Below are 15,182 nucleotides of genomic sequence, written 5' to 3'. Positions count from 1 at the left end.
GTTGATATTTTTTTTTATAAAATATTCTGAACTAAGGTGCCTAATCATTTCCCATACTAAATATATCACCACTGTGATTTCTTAAAACTTTCTATTGAAAAAAGTCTTAAAATTGTTTTTACAGTCTTTTCCTATGTTTTTAAAAATGTATTACTTCATTTTGAGCCACAGCCTTCAGGGTTTTGCCTCTGCTTCTGTGTCTCCTAGCAGTGCTTTAGGAGGATCGTGTGGTATTGAGGATTGAACCCAGGCCTCCTTTATGAGCTTATTTTCTTAGCTTGTTAGCATCTCTGGCCCTTTTTAGTTTCGTGGTTTTATTTTTTGTTTGGGGATTACACCCAGCAGTGTTTTAAATTACTCCTAGTTCTATACTCAGGAATTATTTCTAGTGGTGCTTACGAGACCTTTTTGGATGCTGAAGAACAAACCTTGGTCAGGCACAAACCAGGCAAGCACCTTACTGGTACTGTTTCCTCTCCAGCCCCTTACATTTTCTTAATATGTACTATTAATACTCAATGGGTATGTACTTATCTATTGGAGGAAGTACCTTTCTGTTCGCTGACAACTGGGAAGCATTTTTAATGGTTTTAAACAGGAAAAATATTTTTTCTTTTACATCAAAATAGAAACTAGTTATAGGAGTAGAATTGCTGTATTATAAAGATGAAGCACATATTTTAAAAATTACCTGGTCTGTATTCAGACTGGATTGCATTTTTTAATGTGGCAAAAACAATTATATTTCTTTGTACAGTTTTATGAAATTAGTGATAGTTTAGCACAGAATTTGGATAAATGTTTAATTACAGGATTGAGTTTTATATTTAGTTTTACTTAAGATGACATGAGATAGTATTTCAAATTATAATCACTTCAAATGATAACAATTGCATTGGTTAGATGAGCAATGACTACATTGTGAAAAATCTCTAGCACTTTTAACTTTTTAGCTTTATTAAAAAGGAGTATGACATGCTTCTATAAAGTAATAAAGAGTTAATTCCTGAAGGGCAAAATAAGATCTTTTGCTAGTTAGGTATTTCCTAAAAGACATCCAGTCAGACTAGGTTTTTGAGTGTACTTTCATGTGGTTTGTAAATAATACAAGCATGTGCTAAAGATCTAGGATATTTTGCTTTTCCAGTAACCAGAGGTTTTAGTTTCTCATAATTGTCATATAACATTTTTCTATTTTGCTTCAAGATGGCAATATGATATAGTGAAGACGATGGTAGTGAAGAAAGCCTCATTTTTTGTTTTTGTTTTTAGTGGTGGTAAGTGCTTATTTCTGGCTCTGCACTCAGAGATCACTTCTGACAAGGTTCCAGGATGCATGAGATTGACCTAGTCAATTATGTACAAGGGAAACACCTCACTCATTCCTTGTGCTATCACTCTGGCCCCAAAAGCATCTTTTTGAGAAAAAAGAATTAGTTTTATAAACAGGGTCCAAATGGGTATCCTTCAATACCCATCCCATGACATCAAGTGAAAAACAAAACAACATAGTGTTTTTGATTTTGCTTGTTGGTTTTTCAGACAAGTCGTATAACTTATTTTGAATGTCCCTATCAGCCACATAGCTTTGGCTAAATCTGTTTCTTGTGCACCCTTTATGTAGATTAGCATTCTCAATCTCAGTACTTCTAATGCTTTATTGGAAGCAGTTTCAGGTGTTGTAGGCAGTTCAGTGTTTTTCCTGGCCTTCCACTAGATCCCCTGTTGTGACAAATGAGTGCCCCAATACTTTAAAATTAACCAAGTAAAAAGAAGAAAACTGGTATTGAATGCTTTCCACAATGCTCCTGTTCATGACTTAAAATGGAGAAATGGGGTAAGAGGGTGAGTCAGAATTTAATTTTGGGAGGTTTTTTTTTTGGTTTTTTTTTTTTTTTTTTTTTGAGGTCACACCCAATGATAATTTAGGGGTTACTTCTGGCTCTGTACTCAGGAATTACTCCTGGTAATGCTTGGGGCTACCACATCTATCCGAGGGATTGATCCCAGGTCTGGGCCTACAAGCAAACACCCTACCCATTGTACAATTGTTTTGGCTCCAAAGTCAGAATATAGATGTGACTGACTCAAACCCAAATTCCTAACACTAGAGGAGAGTGATAGAAGTAGGCACGCATTTACCTGAAGGAAAAGGTAGCTGTCAATGCTTTCAGGGTGATGGGGGACATTGGTGATGGGAATGTTGCACCGGTGAAGTTCTTTTTATGACTGAAAGTCAACTACAATCATGTTTGTAATCATGGTGTTTAAGTAAAGATGCTTAAAAAAAAAATAACTCTTCATGCAAGACTGCAAAAGAATAGTTTACATTTGACCCAGCAATTCCACTTCTCATTGTCTATCCCCAAGATACTACATACTGTCTACAGAAATATTTATTCTAAAGGGCATATGTACATCATCATTGTTCAATGCAGTACTTAGCACTGCAACTATGATATGGAATCAACCCAGATGACCAGTGGTGAGTGGGTGAGGAATGTGTAATATATGTATATATAAAATGGGCTACTATGCTGAAATTGGATGAAACTGGAGGATAGTATGATAAATATAGTAAGGTCAAACCCAACCCCAAATAATAGCATTTCTCCAAGTAGAGTCCCCAGAACACTCAATCCACAAGAGAACTATAAACAAGTTTGGAAGAAAATGTTTCTTTACATTAATCAAAAATGTGAGACTGTTAAGGGACCAGAGATGTATTGAGATAAACTCATTTAACCGCCATTAACCCAGCACTTCCTAATCTTGTTCCTCCAGGAAACAGTACAATGATTGGGCTTGTCTCATCTTTAGTTTTGACAGTCTCGGGCAAGTGGGAAAGCAGGGCTTTGACTGGAAAGCAGAAAGGAGAAGACTGCAGAGTGGGGAAGAGGTATTCTGGGAGGAAAAAATGTTTTCCTCTGTTTTGCGCCATTTTCTTCCGAAGGTCAGACCAATGGGAAGATGCAATCTGAGGTATCGGAATCCTACTTGGCTTGATTGATGAATGGGTTTTGTTTCAATTGTGGCTAACTTCCTAGGAAGGCATTATTTTCTCAAGAAATTATTTAATAGAGGGAACATGCCCTCAACCAGACACTACTGCAGAGTTCTGAAGTGAAAATAGTACTAGGTAGGCAGGTGCAAACTCCAAGGAGTCAACTTGGAATGTTCCAGATTAAGAATCAAGGACTAACAAGGAATACTTGATTAAAATAGAGAGAAACCTCTGGTGAAGAGTTACATAAAGCCATGAAAGAAGGCATTTTGCATAGTGAAGTGGGATTGTCTAGGAGCTGCAAACATTCAGACACAGGAGAAAACCTGTGCGGGAGCAAACAACACCCCTCCCTTTTTCATAGTTGAGCAAATGAAGGCTCAAGGGATACTGTAATAGTGTGCTCTGTCTGGCTTGTCAGCAAATTGGTAATGGAGCTGGGATTGGGGTCTCTGGTGCCTGGATTCAGTGGCAAGGAAAAAAAACTCCAGATTTACTACCAGCTTAGGAAAGAAAGACGGGGGGAGGGGGGGCAGTCTGATTATCTGAGCAGAGAAAAGTAACTTTGTAGCTCCGGAAACTGGAAGAGAATTATCTGTGTATTCCATGTCCTTCTCCCTGAAGATCCCAAGGCCCTTGCATCACTGTGGTTCAGTATGAATGAACAGCGGTAGTATTATCAAAAGAAAATGTCCTCTTGGGTGGGTCAATCTAATTAATATACAGAGTTTATATGGAGTAATATAACGAATATAATAATATTGGGAATATACTTTTTTTTTGGTTTGTTTTTTTTTTTTTTTTTTTTTTTTTGGTTTTTGGTTTTTGGTTTTTGGGCCACACCCAGCGATGCTCAGGGGTTACTCCTGGCTATCTGCTCAGAAATAGCTCCTGGCAGGCACGGGGGACCATATGGGACACTGGGATTCGAACCACCCACCTTTGGTCCTGGATCGGCTGCTTGCAAGGCAAACGCCACTGTTCTATCTCTCCGGGCCCTTTGTTTTTGTTTTGGTTTTTTTTTTTTTCACTCAAATTACTCCTCACAGTACTTGGGATGCCAAGGATTGAACCCTGCTCATGCATGTGCAATACTGGTGCCTCAAACACTACTATACCTCCAGCACTACATCTTTTTTGTTCATTTGTTTGTGGGTTACACCCATTAGTGCTTGGTGCTATTCTTGGCAGTGGTTGGGGACCATGTGGTACTGGGATCATTTCTTGAATCCAGCATGCAAAGTATGCTGAAATATCTCCCTGGCCCTTTCCTCGTGGTTTGTTGGGGCAGGGGGCACACATGATGGTGCTCAGAGCTACTTCTTGGAAGGTCAGGAGAACATGGGGTGCCAGGGGTCAAGCTCAAAGTGGATTGCTGCAAGGCAAGTGCCTACCATCTGTACTATTTTTCTATTTGTGCTTTCATATTTTTTGTGGAATCTTCATACTGTTTTCCACAATAACTATATTGCTTTACATTCCTACCAACAATATTCAAAGATTATTTTCACTTCTGAGTCTACATACACACACATGCACTAAATTGTGCACTAAAGACCATAAGCACACTTATGAAGAGTTACATGCAATCACATTTATTGAAACAGTATAATAGCCAAGGATTGGAAACAACGTAAGTGCCCTTCAATGAACTATATTTATGTTATATATGTGCTGATGCATATTTATGCATGCATTACACCACTATTCAGCTCTAAAAAGAAAATTAAGCAAATCAAATGAAGCCCCCAAATTTTCTTTAAGCTATAAAATCAAATTAGTTGTTATCAAAAAGGAAAGGGAAGTGGGGGACTAGCTGCCTGAAAGATGTTAATTATATGGTGATATATAGAGCTGGACTTGTGCTAAACATCCCGAAGTACATATGGATGTTAATTCATAATTATACACACTGAAACCTGTGATACTATAGAGCAATGTTTCTTCCAGAAAAATGAATATGAAGCAAAACAAAATAAGCACAGTTGTATAGGCCACTTGAAAGTTTTAGAAGAGCTAAGCTTAATGTTCTAGTCACAAGGAAAAACATTGTTTTACATGAGGTGATGAATACTAATTCAATTTACTGTGCTACTCATTTTGCAAAGTATGCAAGTTCTTAAGCAGTGTAGCAGTGTATCTTGAACTTAAGCAGTGATCCACTCAATTATAGAACAATAAAAGGGAGAAAGAAAAGTTCTTGATCATAGCTTTTCTCTTGGTTCCAGAAAGCCATAATTTTCCATTTTGCTTAACTATTCCACAGAATTTATAGATTAGGGAACTGGAGTCCTCAGTAGTAAGCACTGGCCAGAGGCAGAGGTCAACTTTCTGGCTGCTTACTAAGAAAAGTGTCAGCCAGCCATCTATTATTGGACATTTGGGTTGTTTCCAGATTTTAATTCTTGTAAACAGTGCTGTAATGAACACAGCAATTGCAAATGTCTTTTTGAGTAGTTTTTTTGACTCCTGGAGTACCTGCTAAAAAGTGGGTCTTATGGAGGTCTGATTTCTTATTTTTTTTGTTTTTGTTTTTTTTTTTTGTTTGTTTGTTTGTTTTTCGGGCCACATCCGTTTGATGCTCAGGGGTTACTCCTGGCTAAGTGCTCAGAAATTGCCCCTGGCTTAGGGGGACCATATGGGACGCCGGGGGGATCGAACCAAGGTCGAGATCTTTCCTTGGCTAGGTTTGTAAGGCAGACACCTTACCTCTAGCGCCACTTCGCCGGCCCCTGATTTCTAATTTTTTGAGAAGTGTCCATATTGTCTTCCAATAAGATTAGACCAGTCAATATTTTCTTTTCTTTACTTTTCTTTTTTTTTCTTGTTTTTGGTTTTTTGTTTTTGAGTCACACTTGGCTGTGCTCAGAGGTTACTCCTGGCTCTGTGTTAAGAAGTCACTCCTGGCAGGCAGGGGCGACCATATGGGATGCTGGAATTCAAACCACCATCTGTCCTGGATAGTCTGCACATAAGGCAAATGCCCTACTGCTGTGCTATCTTTCCAGCCCCTCAGTCTACATTTCTAGCAGTGGACAAGGATCCCTTTCCCCCCATATTCACATCAATAATGGCTATTCTTATTCTTTGTGATGTATATTAATGTAATTGGTATGAGATCCTCATTGTTTTGATTTGCATTTCCTTGGTGATTAGTAATGTAGAACATTTTACATATACCTTTAGGCCTTCTTTATGTATTATTTGAAGAAGTTTCTGTTGATCTTTCTCTCTACCTCCCATTTTTTTGATGAGATTGTTTTTTTCTTGTAATATTCTGCCAGTGTCATATATATTGAATATTGACCCTTTATACAATGAGTGGTGGGCAAATATCGTCTCCTAGTTTATGAGGTGCCTTTTTATTCTGATCATTGTTTCTTTTGCAGTGCATAAACTATGGTACAAATACACACTTGACTATTACTTGGCTATAAGAAAAGATGAAATCATTAAATTTGTAACTATTTTGAAATCTGGAGACTATCATGCTGAGTGAAGTTAGCCAGAGGAGAGGGCGGACAAAAGTTGATATTTCTCAGATGTGGGATATAAAGAAACATAGGGAAAAGCAGATGGCACAAAGGAAACAGCATAGGGGATAATGGGATTGGGATTGGGGGTGAGGACACTGAAATTGTGGTGGAGGGGGTGAACACTGCAGTAATGTGCTCATTCACTGTCCTATATCCCTGGGGAGCTGGACACTCGTGGAGAGTGTGGTGCTAGGATTTGTATGTATAAAAGCATACCAGTAACAGTTTGTAAATCACATTGCTTAAAATATGTGTTAGTGTCATATTATGTCACCCAATAGCAGAGCAATGTCTCTTGCTGGAAATAGACCCCAGTGGAATATCAGACCCATGGGGAAGAAGACATGGTGAATAGGGTGAGAGAGAACCCAGTGAGGACCCAGCCTGTGGAGTAGGAGTTGTGGTTTAAGAGGGCCCAAAGTCACAAGGCCAGTATTGGAGGGGCCTTAGCAGTAGTAGGAGCAGCAGCAGTAGAAGCAGCAGCAGGAAAGTCAGGGAAGGCTGGGGCTACTCAAAGGCACCCAGAATAAGTGCACCAGCTGCTGCCCAGTCTGGAAGAGTTAAACTTCATGTTGAACTCTTTGATGCAATACAGAATGCATGATGGACACCCAGTCCTGCCTCAGCCACTCCACTTCCACCACTTCCCTCTCTACCACTTCAGTTACCCCAGGAAGTGCCTGGGGAAATCTAGGACTGATAAGAGTCTGCAATGAACAACTATATGGTACAGACTTTACATCTCACCAGCCACAGAAGGCAGTCATCAAACGGCACCTGGGTTCTACTTGTTTTGCTTGGTGTGAGAAATGATCCCTGCCACTTGATTTCTCAGGAAGTCATGGACTCAGGCTGGAGCAGGGAATTGAATTGCTCTTTGCAGAAAAAGGAAAACCCGTCAAATCCTAGTCCAGCCTTTCAGTTTTATTGCCTTCCCTCAGAGGAAAGAATTTCAGGAGGAGACGAATAGTGAAATAGTTTTATTTAGAAATGATAAGTAAGGAGAGAAAGAGAGAGACAGAGATGTATTCAAAAGAGAACTGAGAATGGAGATAGAAACACCCTCATCTCCACTGGGAAGATGCTCCACTGAGGAGACAAATAGTGAAATAGTTTTATTTAGAAATTATAAGCAAGGAGAGAAAGAGAGAGAGACAGAAAGAGACAGAGATGTATTCAAAAGAGAACTGAGAGTGGAGATAGAAACACCTTCATCTCCACTGGGAAGATGCTCCACTGAGGAGACGAATAGTGAAATAGTTTTATTTAGAAATTATAAGCAAGGAGAGAAAGAGAGAGACAGAAAGAGACAGAGATGTATTCAAAAGAGAACTGAGAGTGGAGATGGAAACACCCTCATCTCCACTGGGAAGATGCTCTGTTTGCCTTTGCAGAAGTTTTATAGATTTTTCTCCCAAGCTGCACCCACATGAGGCTTTCTACCTAGATAAGAGTCTGCTGCTATGGTGTTGTTAAGGGGAAGAGTCTGACATCTTTGGTGTCCACCTTTATGTCCTTATCACAACACTTTGTTCCTGCTGGAGCTTCTCTCTGAAAGGAGGTGAGGTTCTGCCTTCTCTGGGTCTGTCCTGGCACTGGAGTCTGGTTAGGTTTTAGTGCCTATGCCATAAAGTGAGTCTGGTCATAGCACTTTTTGACCACTTTAGGGTGACAGTGACTTCCTTAAATCCCATTTTGGTTCTGTTACTTCTCAAGAACTCATTTCCAGTCCCCCACTGTCTCCTACCCACCCCATCTATCTGCCTGCTTTAGTTCTTTGCTTTATTCTTTCTTTGTGAACCCTTTGGTCAAATCTCAATGCGAGCTGCTGATTAACCTAAAAGAATTGGCCAAGAGATGACAGAAACTAGTGCTCCAGAACTCACACAAGGGACCTGATTTTCCATCAGCTCTCTGTTCGAGTAGTTTCACTTTCTTCTTTTTCCTGTGTCAGAATATTGAAACTAAACACATCTGAGTCAATTACAGATAAATTTGGTTTCTCTCGAAGCGTGGACACACAGGCGAGTTCATGGCACTGGAGGGTCTGGTAAATGCTGGGCCATGTGGGCTCAGATGCTCTTGGGGAAGGTCGATTCCATTCCAGCAGCACCCTGGACGGAAAGGACAGTGAATGAGCAGACTCTGGGCAGCTGAGTGCTCCCTGCGGCTTCTGCTGAAACATAGTTCCCCTAAACAACCACGTTGTTCCTCATAAGAACAGAGATGATTGATCTGTTCACTTGATGCTCTGTCATCTTCTCTTTCCTCACATTTATTTCTGAACCTTACAGTGGTCAACATCACTCATCAAGTTTCATTCCTCTGAGTCCCATCATTGTTAACCCCCTCTCCAATCCTCTTTAGGTATATGGAAGTAACCACGGTTCCTAGATGGTCTCCACTCTCCAATGGAGGTCTTACCTCATGATTGTACCCCTCTTTTTCTCCGTTCTCTCCCTCTGCCCTCCCTCTACTTATTCACCTCATTAATTTCCAATTATACTAAGGGACATATAACATTTGCCACAAGATTGCATTTGGGGGAGGGTGCTTGGCTCCTGAAAAATATACCCATTGCCAAGAGCTCCTACAATTTGAAGCACGTTAAAGCCATTTCCTTCCTTTCTAGAGCCCAGAAATCATGGAGTCAGAAATCATTAAGCCCACCAAAAGTCCTCCTCAGCTCAAATAATGCAGAGGTTAAAGCATTTGCCTAGTACTTAGCCCATCCTGGTATTATCCCTGACACAATGTTGGGTCCTTGAGGCCTGCCAGAAATAATCTCTGAGCACAGAACCAGATGCAAACCCTGAGCACTACATGTATGACTCAAAACCCTGAAAAAAAGGAAAGAAAGAAAAAGAAAACCCCAATTCTACTTGGAGCCTGTTCATTGCCAGAGCTCCCGAATCCTGGAAACTTTCTCCTGCCTGCCAGTGCCCAGCAGATTCTTCCTGTTCTCTAGTGGAGAAAACAAAGAGCACATTTCCAGGGCTGTTGCTCGAATGAAACCAGGGGTGCTTAGTAATTCTCTACCTAAATGTCAATGACAATCTCCATTTCCAGAGTGGGTCGGATGGAGGAGAAGAGCAGGCCCACACTTTACATGCTGAGTAAGAGATTACTGTTTGAGGAGGCTGCCTTCCACCTGCACATAATGTGGGTGCGTTCGCTTGCAGAGTGAATGTGGGTGAGTGATGGTACACTCATCGCCGTTTTCTCTGTGTTTCCATTCTCTGTTCTCAGACTTACTGCTAGTTGTCCTGAGGGAACCGACTAATTTATAGGGAATTCTTGTTGCTCATAGGACCCCCATAGCTGGGACCCCTGACCACTGTGCCAAGCTCTTCTAAAGGTTTAAGATGGTAGATAGCTGATGTTTCCACCAACTGAGGGGGTTGAGAATCATCTGTTCTTGAACCCTTTTGTGCCAGCTGAACATCTTATTGTCATTTTTCAATAATGGAAAGTAAATGAAGGTCAAGGAATTTAGTGTGAAACAAGTAAATCTGTGAAAACTAAGATGAAGACTGGGAAAAGACTAGGTGAACGGTGATATGGAATTAAATAGAGCTGAGCAACCATCGAAGCATGAGGAAAACAATAACAATACAGAGGTACTCACATAGCTTTTCAAATATCTTTAAGGCTTTGCTCTACTTAAATAGAAGATCTGGTGAGAGGCCCTATGGGCTGGAATATATATTTGCATGTATGAACACTTCGTTCCATCCATGATACCACATGTTCTACTCCAACACTGTTGCGTGTTCCCATAGCCCTCCCCCCACACACTGGGGAGAAAAAAAAGCAGAAACTGAAATTCATAGATACTGGTTTTTGGAAGACAGTTTCCAAGCAGGTCTCTTACTTGAGATAAAATTTGAACCGTACACCAAATAATTTGAGAATGAAAGCACATTTTATTGCTGCAAACTGAAAGATGTTTATGGATATATGTGTTATTTCAGAAATTGCCCATCTTACAAAATATATAATTTATTTTTTTGTTTGTGGTACTCAGGGCTTACTTCTAGCTCTGTACTCAGGAATCACTCCTGGCAGTGTCTCATGGAGTCTTATGGTATGCCAAAGATTGAACTCAGTTTGGCTGCATGCAAAGAAGCACTCTTTCCACTGTGTATATGGCTCCATTCCCCAAAATATATAAATTTTGAAATTAAATCAATGACTACAGCAAGTATTGGACCAGTACATTGAGGAACACACATTGAGGGAACCCTCTAAGCAGCTGCCCTTCAGCCTCTTTTTTTCCTGTGTCACATATTTTACTTCACAATTTCCCCCATTTGGCCAGAAAGGTGAGGTGAATAATCAAGGGCACCTTTTAGCTGCCTCTACATGCCTGGGTAAAAGCTGCTGCACATGCACACATATGCAAGCGTGACTCTCCCAAAGGCTGCTTTCTCCTATATGCCCCAGAGTACTTTAGGCTGTTGGGAAGCTGTTGAAATTTCACATATTCCAATAGTGTTAGTCTTATGGATTAAATTGCATTGTCCTAAATTTTAAGTTGGAATTCTCCAGACAATATGATGATATTTGGAGGTGGACTTTTAGTGGGCAATCCAGGTCTATGAGGCAGTAAGGGTGGATTTCTTGGAATAGGGTGAGAGGCTTTATTTGTGTTTCCTCAAGAGGGTGATACCCTTCTCCTTCAGGAGAATTGGAACAATCCAGGAGAGGATAGTAGACTTCTCTATAAGTGGGAGTGCTTTCTGCTTGTTCATTTAGGAAGGGGATAGTACAGCAGTTACTGTACATACCTCATATGTGCCAGATTCAGGTTAGATTATCAGCAACACATGGTTTCCCAGGCACTTCTGGGTGTGGTTCCTAAATCCCCTAGCATCTCTAAGTACAGTTCTGGAGCTGCCAAGGGGATGGGTTGGTAATTCTCAGCACCATAAGGCCAGAGTAGTACCACTTCTCTTAACCCTCCTATTGTACCTCTCCTTAGTTAGCTAAGAGTTGCCATGAAGTCCCTACTTCTCCTGAATACCCTTGGGGACTCCTCAAAGCAAAATAAAAAGCAAAAGCAACCCTCTTTGCATGGACATGGGGAAAAAGAACCCTTATTTACTGCTGACAAGACTTTGACTAGTCCAGTCTTTTGGGAACACAATATGGATACTTCTAAAAAATATAAAGCTAAGAATTGAGCTTCCACAGACCCAGAAATTTCATTTTTTGGTCTCTATCTCAAGATCCCCAAAATTCTATTCATAAAAAGCATTTGTACTCTAATGTTTGTCGCAGCACTATTTACAATACCTAAAAGCTAGAAACAGTCTAAGTGTTGAGAAGAGTGGAATGAAACTATGATAGATATACACAATGGAATACTACTTGTCTATAAGAAGAAATGAAAGCATGGGGCCAGAGTGATAACATAGTGAGTAGGGTGTTTGCCTTGCACACAGCCGACTGGGGTTTGATCCAGGACATCGAATATGGTCCCGCTACATAGCCTACCAGAAGTAATTTCTAATTACTTGAAGAGCCAGGTACTTTGCCTCTATGTGGCTGGATCTGGAGAGTGTCATGCTCAGTGAAGTTAGGCAGAAGGAAAGTATCAGACAAGAATAATTTCTCATATATTACTTATAAAGAAGCATAGTAAGGAAATAACAGATGGCAACAGAAACTGAGAATTGGTCTTAATTAGGCAGCTTGCCACATGGGATGGAAATGACACTTAGATCATGGTGGAGGGAAGTGGACACTCTGGTGGAGAGTGTGGTGCTGAAATATTTTATGTATGAACTCCCAATAATAATAATTTTGTAAATTATATAGTATAAAAAATGTAAAATGTTTTGCTTTTTTGTGGGGGCATACCTGAAGGTACTCAGGACTTAGTCTTGACTCTATACTCAGGATTTATTCTTGGTGGGCTTTGGTGATTATATAAGATACCAGAAATAGAACCTGGTTCAACTGCATGTAAGGCCCAACCTAATATATTATGGGGAAATGAATGAGTAATTTTTTTTCTAAAAAATTTTTATAGGCCAAATAAGGTCAAATAAGTCAGCTTAAAGATCACCACCTCGGGGCCGGGAAGGTGGCACTAGAGATAAGGTGTCTGCCTTGCAAGCACCAGAGTAGGACAGACCAAGGTTCTATCCCCCGGCATCCTATATGGTCTCCCCAAGGCAGGAGCGATTTCTGAGTGCATAGCCAGGAGTAACCCCTAAGCGTCAAATGGGTGTGGCCCAAAAACAAACAAACAAACAAACAAAAAGATCACCATCTCTTCACACTGTGAGGACAGAGAAACACTCATCTCATTTCTGCTCCTTAAGTCTGGAGGAAGGCCAGAATTGTGTGGCACTCTGATCTGTGACTCTAGAACTACAGGCAGAAATTGTGTGTTATCTAATGGCCCAGTGTGAGCGCTTAACTGCTGAGCCGAAGTGATCTGCAACTCTGATGAAAGAGTTAAGTCCCCTCAGCAGGCTCTGTGAGAGCTGAGGAAGTAAGATGTACTGAGGAAGAGGCTGAGGCTGTTGCCCTCACAGGCCTCGAGACAGAGGAACCACTCACTCTTGTCTTCGACACCCCCCTAATTCACATTCACCATCTATTTGGATTCCAGAAATATCTGGGAGATCTCCAGGGGTACAAATAGGAAGTTTTATTCTATATTTCTTTATTTTGGAGGGGATTTGGGAGTAATAGTTGTTGGTACTGAGACTATTCCTGGCTCTGTGCTCAAAGTTTGCTCTTGGTGGTGTTCAGATCATCATATATGGTTCCAGGGATTGAACCAGCACCTGCCACATGCAAGGCAAGCACATGCAAGACCAGCATCCCATTTGATTATTTAAGTACTGCCAAAGCAATTCTTGAGTTCAGAGACAGGTGTAACTCCTGATTATCAGAGGTTGTGACCCAAAAATTGAAAACAACAAAAAAAAAAGGCAAGCACATAAAAATTGCATTATCTCTATGGAAGAAGAATGGATTCATGGTTCTGTGCTTTGTGGGGCTCAAACCTGAGCATCCTGCATACAAAGCACTCACTCCACCCATGAAACTATATCTTTGTCCTGCAATCAGTAGATTTAAATGTTTTTAACATTGAACAGGTCACACTGTTTTCCAAGACAGTCCTGTTGTTATTTTTCAAATCCAAATTAGCTTCTAAGTAGATTGCTTTCTTGAATCAAGCTCTTAACTCGAATTCCTGCCTTTCAGATATTTTCTGGCATGACCCATACATGGTGGATGATGCTTCCATGTGTGACAACCTCTGGTCCTGACACTGTCTCAAGAATTTTACTCTTTGATTAGCTACTTTTTTTCTTTTTTGTTTTTTGGGTCACACCTGGCAGTACTCAGGGGTTATTCCTTGATTAGCTACTTTCTATCTACCCTCAAATTTCCCTCCCTCCATCACTGCACAGCCATCAGTCATCTCTTGATGTCGAGAGTAGCTTTGAGATTAAGTTCTGAGAAATGAAATGAAATGCAAACACAAGTATGGGATTCCAGAAATAGGTTTTTAGTGAGAACTGATCTGCCAAGTGTAGATCCCCATTTTTCTGTTTCTTTGTGACATAGGAATGAGAATGGAATCCCAGAAGTTATGTGTCACCAGAGTGATCAAGAATAGAGAATCCTAAAGCTCAGATGGAGGAACACTGCCCTGGAGGGGGGTCTTAATAACCAGGACATGGGACACTAAGGGATTGAGAAGATTGGGGTGATGCCTGACCCCATGGTTTAGATTAACCCCCATGAAAAGGGTAGTAGCAAGTAACAGAGGGGTTTTCTCTTAGGCCTCTTAATAACAGAGACCCAAGAAGGCTGCTGTGGATCCTGGATAGGCTGAAGAGTCCTGGCAGAGACATTTTCTCACCTGCCTTCAACATAATTTCTCTGTAGAAGTCAATCATGTCTGGTATAAAGAGACTCAGGGATAGAGTATTTATGGTACCCAGGTTTTGTTGACCTTGGTCTTTCTCCTATCCCATCATGAGTCAGAGTGGCTAAACAGGGCTTCTGTAGAAAATAGCTGGTCCACCTACCTCAAGGAATCTTGTGTCAGTTGTATCAGCCCCAAAGGAGGAGACACAGAATCAAAGGTGTCCCCTGACCACATGCAAAGACGAGACAAAAAGGGGAAGTGAGGGCATGGGTAGGACGTTAAACTGGTGAGGTCTGAATTGGGTCCTATTTATAATTGATAGTTGGGGTAGGGGACTTGGTGACAGGACATCCCTGTAGGTGACAGGGTGGTCTGGCACCTTAGTTTGGAAAGGTGATTTATCCTAAAAGATCCCTCACCCCAAACTTAAGGTGGTTCTTTCATGCTAACCTGCCACTGTAAGATGATGTGGGCAAGTGGTGTGAGTATGGATCTTCTTTCCTTTCAGCTTCCACCATGACTGTGGCATCTTCTGGAAGGTTAGAGATCTTCTCAAACTGAAAGGAGAGGAGGAAAGTGAAAAATGGGATCCCCAGTCACACTGGTGACAGGAAACATGGATTACTGTCAGTCACATGAAATTTCTGTGTTGGTAAAAGATCCAGGCTGACTGATATTATCAGATAGTGAGGACACTATACCAAGTACCCATTGAGCTTTTGGTTTCCTTATACAAGTTTGG

At 40.8% G+C, this 15,182-nt stretch overlaps 1 protein-coding gene across 1 annotated transcript in view; it reads right to left on the bottom strand.

Annotated features, from left to right (window-relative positions):
- Positions 1-8,446: 8,446 nt before the first annotated feature.
- Positions 8,447-15,182, bottom strand: part of LOC126015925 (WD repeat-containing protein 49-like) — a 76,059-nt gene continuing 69,323 nt past the window's right edge. Inside the window, exons 21-23 of the mRNA XM_049778460.1 lie at positions 14,891-14,997; positions 9,669-9,806; positions 8,447-8,654 (exon numbers count right to left, since the gene is read on the bottom strand). Of these exons, the coding sequence (XP_049634417.1) occupies positions 8,447-8,654; positions 9,669-9,806; positions 14,891-14,997 (453 nt within the window). The remainder of the gene's footprint in view (positions 8,655-9,668; positions 9,807-14,890; positions 14,998-15,182) is intronic.

The sequence above is a fragment of the Suncus etruscus genome, chromosome 8 (assembly GCF_024139225.1).
Source record: "Suncus etruscus isolate mSunEtr1 chromosome 8, mSunEtr1.pri.cur, whole genome shotgun sequence".
In the NCBI taxonomy this organism is placed as follows: Eukaryota; Metazoa; Chordata; class Mammalia; order Eulipotyphla; family Soricidae; genus Suncus; species Suncus etruscus.
The sequence above is the reverse complement of the archived record's forward strand: the minus strand, read 5'-3'. Positions and strand labels throughout refer to the sequence as shown.